General features: G+C 48.0%; 1 protein-coding gene across 4 annotated transcripts in view; it reads left to right on the top strand.

Annotated features, from left to right (window-relative positions):
* The first annotated feature begins 5,071 nt into the window (after positions 1-5,071).
* Positions 5,072-8,246, top strand: part of RNGTT (RNA guanylyltransferase and 5'-phosphatase) — a 331,246-nt gene continuing 328,071 nt past the window's right edge. For 2 of the 4 annotated variants that reach the window (XM_011941909.1, XM_011941908.1), the window contains exon 1: positions 5,072-5,451. In XM_011941909.1, the coding sequence (XP_011797299.1) occupies positions 5,388-5,451 (64 nt within the window). In that variant the 5' untranslated portion in view covers positions 5,072-5,387. The remainder of the gene's footprint in view (positions 5,452-8,246) is intronic. The other 2 variants (XM_011941911.1, XM_011941910.1) reach the window with 1 other exon arrangement.

Raw genomic sequence — 8,246 nt, 5'->3', positions numbered from 1 at the left:
GGGCTTTAAGGCAGGCAAGAGACTCACTTTGCTTTTGAAAAGATTTATCTGCAGATCAGCTGGGTGCTGTGGCTCACACCTGTAATCCCGGTGTTGTATGACTTTCTTCTTGGTTCAGCAAAGAACTGGGTCCTTGTCACATGGCTATGAAATATTAGGCTCACAGACACTTTGAAGAGTGAGAATAATGATATTTATTGGGCAAAAAGGAAAAAAAGGGAAATGGGCACTCTGCAAAGCCAGAGTCCTGCAGGTGTGCTTCTGGCTCGCAGACTGAATCCCAGGTTCCACTCAGGAAGAGGAGGGGCCAGGCTCTTCCCCGCTGCAAATGGTGCGAACTTCCCGAGGCTGCACCCCAGTGCGCACTTCTCCCAGTGCCCAGGCCGGCTGGAGTTTCTCTAGGGACCCCTTTACACTTGGCTGTACATTGCCAGGGAGGAGCTACCTGTGCTCTGAGAAGGGGTGGGTGTTCCCTGGTCCCCTTTCTTGGGCTGGGGTGAGGAACGGGGACCAGGGAACACCCGCCTGCCCAGAAGAGTATCTGTTCCTCCTAGAAAGAAGCTGAGCAGCCTCTGGAGATGACACTCCAGAATGAGTGGGAGGGAGCTGCCATTTAGCAGGTGTTTAGGGGTCCGTGCTCTAAAGAAGTCCATTTAACTGCCATTAGGATAAAGATAAAGACAATGACTGATCTTAACTGCTTCCAGCTGATGGGGGGCGCTGTTTGGGGAAACAGCAGTTAGAACTCCCTCAGATGCCTATTTAAGTGTTCCTGGCAGAAGAGGCCGTCATCAGAAGCTCTGGTTGTGTGATTGTTTGGAATGTGATGGCTCCAAGGCAAGAAGAGACAAATCGGGTTATTAGAAAACATATATAAAATGAAACAAGGGGAGGGGTAAGGGCAGCTAAAAAATCCCAAGGCCTTTTACCAGGTGCATGGGGAGAGGGAGGCCACAAGCCCTACTGGTAGTAAACTTGACCCTTTTGCCAGCATGTTGGGCTTCTGCGTTCCCTTCCCCCGAGCCCAATCCTAAGCCAACCAGGTTAAGGTTTGGGAAATTAACCTTTCCAGTTTGGGGGATGCATCTGATGGGAGTGTCCGGTATGACGGAGACGCATACCGGACATCTCCCGGTGAAGAGAGGACAGAGGAGGAGAGAGGAAAAAAGATGGAGCTTTTTAAAGGAGTCTCAGGGGTTCAGATGCATTTGAAAGAGGTACAGACTGAAGATGAATGGCTACCCATCTAAAAGAAGGAGAGCAGGAATCCCTGGTTCCCTTCTCTTCCTAGCAGATACCCCAGGTATGTGAGGGAGAGAGAGAAGAATGTTCTCTTTTCCTCTTCTGTGTTTGCATCCCTGAGTCCCGGCAACCTTGTTAGGCGCTGCTGTGGGTGCCAAAGCAACTTGCACCCACGAAGCAGGGAGGGCCTAGAAAATAGGAATTATCTGATTTTACCAATGTTTCTATCCCACCTACTGTCAGTAGTCTGTGATTTGTTTTTCTAAGACCAGCCGAGCGGGCACAAAAGAACCAGCGGGTAGGCAAGTGTAGGAGCAAAACTGCAAGTTTATTTTGGTCACCTAGCTTTAGGGAAAGAAGGTGGGTAGGGAGAAGTCTGTTGGCCTCCGGCAAAGGAGGCCGGCAGAGTCCCCCGGTGGGGCTCTCGGACGGCAGAGTCCCCCGGTGGGGCTCTCGGACGGAGTTCCCACAGTCCTGACATCCCGACAGGAGTGGGGCTGTGAGAAGGCCCCGCGACTCACTGGCGGAGAGCGGCTTTTCTAGGAGTGGAAGGGCAATAGGCGGGGCACGGGCATGTCGGGGGCGTTCCGCAGGTGCGACCAGGTAAATCTTGGTCTCTTTGGATTGACGTCACCTGGTGCATGCCCAGTTGATCTGCACCTTCCTGGGCGCCGGCTGCATTTTCGCGCGCGGGAAGAGCTGGTGGTGAAGAAGAACCCGGAAGTGCACCATCTTGCCTCCGTTCGTCCAAACAGTCTGGAGTTCCCTAGACTTTATTTCCAATGTGCCAGGATTACAGGTGTGAGCCACTGTGACAGGGCTTTGAGCTCTTTTTATAGACATCATGTATACAACACATATATAGCTACACAGGCAGGAGAAAACCAGTCCCAACAAGATCATTTTTCACAACCAAACTTTACAGAGAATATAAACAGGGATCCTTATCATTCCTAGCCTAATGAAAAAGAAAAAAAATCTGGTTTAAAAGTTAACTGCTGATGGGGTGAAGAAAAAAGAATGCCTGGGGGAAGAACCTCTTATTCTTATGCAAATGGTTCCTCTACCAGGGAGAGAAGCTTAATTACTGTCCCATGGAGTTGAGCCTTGGCCAGGGAAGGGGAAGATGCCGTGGACATGTGGCATTCTCCAGCCCCAGCTGGGAGGAGAGAGGGAGCTTGGAGCCACTGGGCTTGCCTGTCCTTCCCAAAAAATGAAGGCAAAGGCCATGGAAAGGCCCTTGACCCCGGGGAGCGTTGGGGGTGGGGGCACGGTTTCCCTACCCTCAGAAGTCCATGCATGAAAAGGCTTAGAAATGACAGTGAGAAGTTTTGAGTCCCCATGTCACTCACCACTTCTCAAGCCCCACATTGGGTGTCAAAGCTGTTGTAGGACTTTCTCCTTAGTTCAGCTAAGAGCTGGGTCCTTGCAACATGGCCATGAAATACTAGGCTTGCAGATGCCTTGAAGGGTGAGAATGGAATTTATTCTCACCCTTCCCGGTGGGTAACAGAGACTCTCCCCAAAACCAGAGTGCTTCCTGCCTGGCAGACTGAATCCCAGGTTCCACCCAGGAAAAGGAGGGGCCAGGTTCCTCCCCACTGGGAATGGCACAAATTTCCCAAGGTTCCACCCCAGTGGGCCTTCCTCCCCGTGCACAGGACAGTAGGAGATTCTGCCAGGGAAACCTTCCCACCTGACTGTCTTACCAGCACTTTGGGAGGCTGAGGTGGGAGGACTGCTTGAGCCCAGGAATTCGAGATGAAAAAAGTATAAAAAAGTTAGTGGGGTGTGGTGGCCTGCACCTGTAGTCCCAGCTCCTTGGGGGCTGAGGCTAGAGGACTGCTTGAGCTTGAGGGGTTGAGGCTGCAGTGAGGCTGCCCTGATCATGCCCACTGCACTCCAGCCTGGGTGAGACAGTGAGACCCTGTCTGCAAAAACAAAAGATTTATCTACATATCAAAGTGAAGAGGAAGGATTAATAAATACAGGTTTTTCTCAAGGAAATGTCCTAGGAAAAGGGAAGACAGATAAGATCTCTCTCTTTTGCCAAAAGAGAACGTTCAATCTTATTTTCTACATGTATACACTCTTCCTTAGGGGCAAAATGGATGTTTGATGAAAGATTCTCCAATGAGGAGAATCTACATCTGATAAAGAGGAGACGAAGGAGACGAAGACATATCTGGGAGTGTGAGTCAGGGGTTCCAGGAAGCGGGGGAGGAATCATGTTGGTCTATCTGTGAGTGTCTATTTTTCTTCTTACAGAGAAGAAAGAGACTTGGGCCTAGGAGCAATATGGCAGAAACACACATCAGGCAAGGCATTCCTGACAGGCAGAGAGAAACTGCCTACTCATCGGGATGCCGCTCTCCTATTCTACTCTCTATTGTGGGCAAAAGGTAGCCCCAGGGTCCTCCCAATTCTGTGGCACTGAGTATAGAGAGGGCATAACTGGATAGCTGAATAAAAATCCAGTGCTGCCTTACAGCCAATAATAGTTGCTCACCAGTGGTATGAAGCCTCTGTGTGCCTAGAACTGAGCTACTGGGTAGATACAGTGTGTGTGGGAAGGGGAGTCTTCAACGGGAGTCATCCCCAGAAGGGGAAGGTAAGATACTTTTCCAGGATCAGGCTCACCTTTCCCATCCTTGGAGGGGGCTGGGGATGGAAGGTTTTTTTTTTTTTTTTTTTTTACCATTTTGAGCATGGTACACACTCTATCAGCAGAAAAGGGAATTAATAGGAGATTCTTTGGGTAGACTGATGGCCTTAAAGCAAACTGGGTATTATCTTGTTCTGTCAGGGGAGGAGTTGACACTTTCACTAACAGTTCTGAGCAGACACAACAGCAGGACAGACCAGAAGTGTGACCTAACTCAGGCTGCCTCAGAGAGATTGCTGTCGGACTGTCTCTATTGATGGGACTCTTACTGAGGGGATCCAGGCATTCAAGGGGTTGAGTTTCCCAGAAAGTTCCCCAGCGAAGCTTTAAAAATGTATTCCCTGCAGCCTTGTGCTCTTGCAGTTCCAATACAGCACTGGTGTTTAAAGCCAAACTACTTTATAATTGATTTGCCATCATCCAGCTTTATATTTTAACACTTTAATCTGGTAACAAAGGAAAGGCTCGTTAAAGGACGGCATTTATAAAATGCTTCCAAGCACCTCTGCTTAACTCGAAGGGAAAATAAAAGGGACTGTTTATTTGGTAGGCAAAGGAGAACACCGCCACGAAGAGGTTCTCCACTGAGCAACTCCCGCCTTTGTCAATTATACACATTAATTAGTAACTTTTTTGAAGACATGGACCTTCTCAAACTCCCCAGTACGCTTTGAAACTTTGATACAGAAATATACAAACAAAACTCTAAGTGTTCTGGAATTAATTTCAGATGCTTCATAGATCCTCGTAAGTGCTCACCAAAAGAAAAATTCCCCATTTCTGGTACTCCAATCTCACGCCCTTAGAATTCTCGTTTAAGACTTGTTCCCTTGAACAACTTTCTCTAATTCCAAATCAAACCTAGATCCGGCTGGGACGCCAAGCTTGAGCTGTGGTAACGCTCAGAAGGCCTCCTTCATCAGTAAAACAGACGCCTTAATGGAAGTGGCGGGCAATCAACGCATGGAAAGGGGCTTGGCTTCTCTCTTTTTTTGGTTTCTCTAGGTTGTCTAGATTGGAAAAAAATACACGCTTCGTCCTGCGGAGTTCGGTACAAACGCAATTCCACACACGCAAAGGCAAACCCGGAGCGCAAGGGCACGTCCGGGGAGCGCGACCGGGCGGGGCGGGGCCGAGCGGGGCCAGAGAAGGCCCGCTCCTCCCATTCGTCGTCGCCTTAACTCTTTGCTATCCTTCCGCAGAGCTTCCTCTTCTTTCCCTCTGACCTCGGAAAGAAGGGGGCGGGGTCTTCGGGGGCGGAAGTTGCGGTGCATTGTGGGTTCTCCTGGAGCCGTGGAGTTGATCCTGAATGAAAGTGGCGCGCTGCGCCTGGCGTTACCCGGATTGGAGCGGCTGGAATTCGGATTACTGCTGCGATTCGGGTGTCTCGGACCCCGGTGCGCACCGGACCACGGGAAGGCGGCTGCAAAGGCGCGGCGAACGTTGGTGAGGGAGGGCAGCTCTGCGCAGCCCCCAAGACATGGCTCACAACAAGATCCCGCCGCGGTGGCTGAACTGTCCCCGGCGCGGCCAGCCGGTGGCAGGTAACCTGGACTGGGGGGTGTTCGAATCTCCACACTCCGACGTGCCTGAGGGTGGGCCGACTGAGGAGCTCGGCTTTTGGTGGTTCTGTGCCCGTTAGTGGTATTTCAGGAGTGGGATATGCTCTGATTACGCTTTGTGGACGAATGTTTGGGAACATGAACGGGAGGGGATGGTCGGCGGATGGGGGACACTTGTCATTATTCCTGCAAGGCTAACTGTGCGAATGTGAAGGTAGAGAGGAGGTTGGTGGCAGGAGGTGAGGATCCAGGAATACAGTGGGCGTACTTTGAGTCTTAGTAGTTTGCGAACCTTTTAGGATTCAACCTTCCCCTCGAAAGAAGGGATGAGTGTCAGTCTTGAGATGGAGGAGGATAAGGAGGGAAGGGGTGGTTCCCAGCGGTGAAATGGGGTCACACTGAGACTGGGAATCTGGAGGGTGTTTTTGTTAGTTTTTTGTTTTTATTTTTTTGTGAAACAGGGTCTCTCGCTGAGGCTGGCGATCCTCCCACCTCAGCCGCCCAAGTAAGTAGCTGGGACTACAGGCTCCTGCCACCGCACCCGGCTACTTTTTTTGTTTATTTAATATATATACACACATTTATAATATATGTATTTGAGACATAGTCTCTCTCTGCCGCCCGGGCTGGAGTGCAGTGGCGTGATCTCGGCTCCCTGCCTCAGCCTTCCAAGTAGGTGAGATTACAGGTGCGTGCCACAACACCTGGCTAATTTTTGTGTTTTTAGTAGAAGCGGGGTTTCACCATGTTGGCCAGGCCGGTCTCCAACTCCTGTCCTCAAGTGATCCGCCCGCCTCGGCTTCCCAAAGTGCTGGGATTACAGCCGTGAGCCACCGCGCCCAGCCACAAGTTTTTTTGTTTATTTTTTGTGGAGACAGGGTTTCACTATGTTGCCCAGGCTGGTCTTGAACTCGTGGACTCAAGCGATGCTCCCACTTCGGCCTCCCAAAGTGTTGGGATTATAGGCGAGAGCCACCCCGCTTGGCTGGGTTTTTGTTTTTTTAAATCATTTTTCTTGTAGTTTTTTTCATCTTTATTGAGCTTGAATACAATAGGCTTTAAAGTGTACAATTTGATAAATTTTGACTATATATACAGAAATACATCTCTTTCCTAGGAAACAGCCATGAAACCATCACCCTTCAAAGTTTCCTCCTGTCCCTTTTTAAATCTCTTCTTTGCCTGGCAACTGCTGATCTGCTTTCTGTAATTATAGTCTGCATTTTCTAGAAATTTTTAAATAATTGGAAACATATAGTGAGTACTCTGCTTGGGGTGGAAGGAAGTGTGTGTGGCTTTTTTCCCTAAGCATAATTATTTTGATACTCATCCAGATTATGCATGTATCAATAGTTTATTCCTTTTTATTGCAGAGTAGTAGTCCATTGTTCTGGGTATACCACAATTTGTTTACCTCTTCATCTATTGATGGTCATTTGGGTTGTTTCCAGTTTTTAGCTATTACAAATAAACTTGTGAACATTTATGTGCAATTCTTTGTATGGACATATACTTTCATTCCTTTTGTGTAAATTTCTAGGAGAGGAATGGCTACATCATATGATAGGTGTATGTTTTAAGAATTTTAAGAAACTGCCAACCTCTTTTCCAAAGCGGTAACACTTGATAGTCCCACCATCAATGTATTATACAGAATAAATTCAAAGGACTTAAAAACTCGCAAAAAATTTGTACACTTCACAAAATAAGATATATGAATAGCCAAAAAGCTATGATGGCGTGGTGGTGTGTGCCTGTAATCCCAGCTACTCGGGAGACTGAGGCAGGGGAATCACTTGAACCCGGGAGGCGGTAGTTGCAGTGAGCTGAGACTGCACCACTGCACTCCAGCCTGGGTGACAGAGTGAGACTCCATGTCAAAAAAAAAAGTAATTTGTACTTAATCGTGTAATTTATTAGTAAGGGTTCTCTACAGGGACAGAACTAATAGGAGATACACACACACACACACACACACACACGTAAAGGGGAGTTTATTAACTATTAACTCACACAATCACAAGGTCCTACAATAGGTTGTCAGCAAACTGAGGAGCAAGGAGAGCCAGTCTGAGTCCCAAAACTGAAGAACTTGGAATCCAGTGTTTGAGGGCAGGAAGCATCCTGCACAGGACAAAGATGTAGGCTGGGAGGCTAGGCTGGTCAAGTCTTTTCACATTTTTCTGCCTGCTTTATATTCTAGCTGTGCTGACAGCTGATTAGATGGTGCCCACCCAGATTAAGGGTGGGTTTGCCTTTCCCAGCCCACTGACTCAAATGTTAATCTCCTTTGGCAACGCCCCCTACACCCAGGATCAATACTTTGCATCCTTCAATCCAATCAAGTTGACACTCAGTATTAACCATCACAGTAATTTCTTTGATATTTTGCATATTGAAGAAAATGTTATGGCGGTTCAAACTTATATGTTGTAAATATTAGGATTCACTTTAATAGTACTAGAAGTTCATAATTTTCCTGAATCAGAAAGAAAATGGTACTAACTACATATAATATGTTTCCCTGTGAATTCACCTTCTCTAATGAAATTGCAGACTTGCAATGAGAGAGAGCTCTTGGAGACAGGGCCAAGCTTTATTTTCTGAAGAATTGTTTTTTCCTCCTTGTGTGTTAATAGATTTCAGGAGAATACTTGGAAGAAAACAAACTTATAATTTCTTTTCCTTTTTTTTTTTTGAGACAGGCTCTTGCTCTGTCACCCAGGCTGGAGTGCAGTGGCGAGATCTTGGTTCACTGCAACCTTCTCCTCCTGGGT

This window comes from Colobus angolensis, unplaced genomic scaffold (genome assembly GCF_000951035.1).
Source record: "Colobus angolensis palliatus isolate OR3802 unplaced genomic scaffold, Cang.pa_1.0 Scaffold203, whole genome shotgun sequence".
NCBI lineage: Eukaryota > Metazoa > Chordata > Mammalia > Primates > Cercopithecidae > Colobus > Colobus angolensis.
This window is presented reverse-complemented; position numbering and strand designations above follow the sequence as displayed.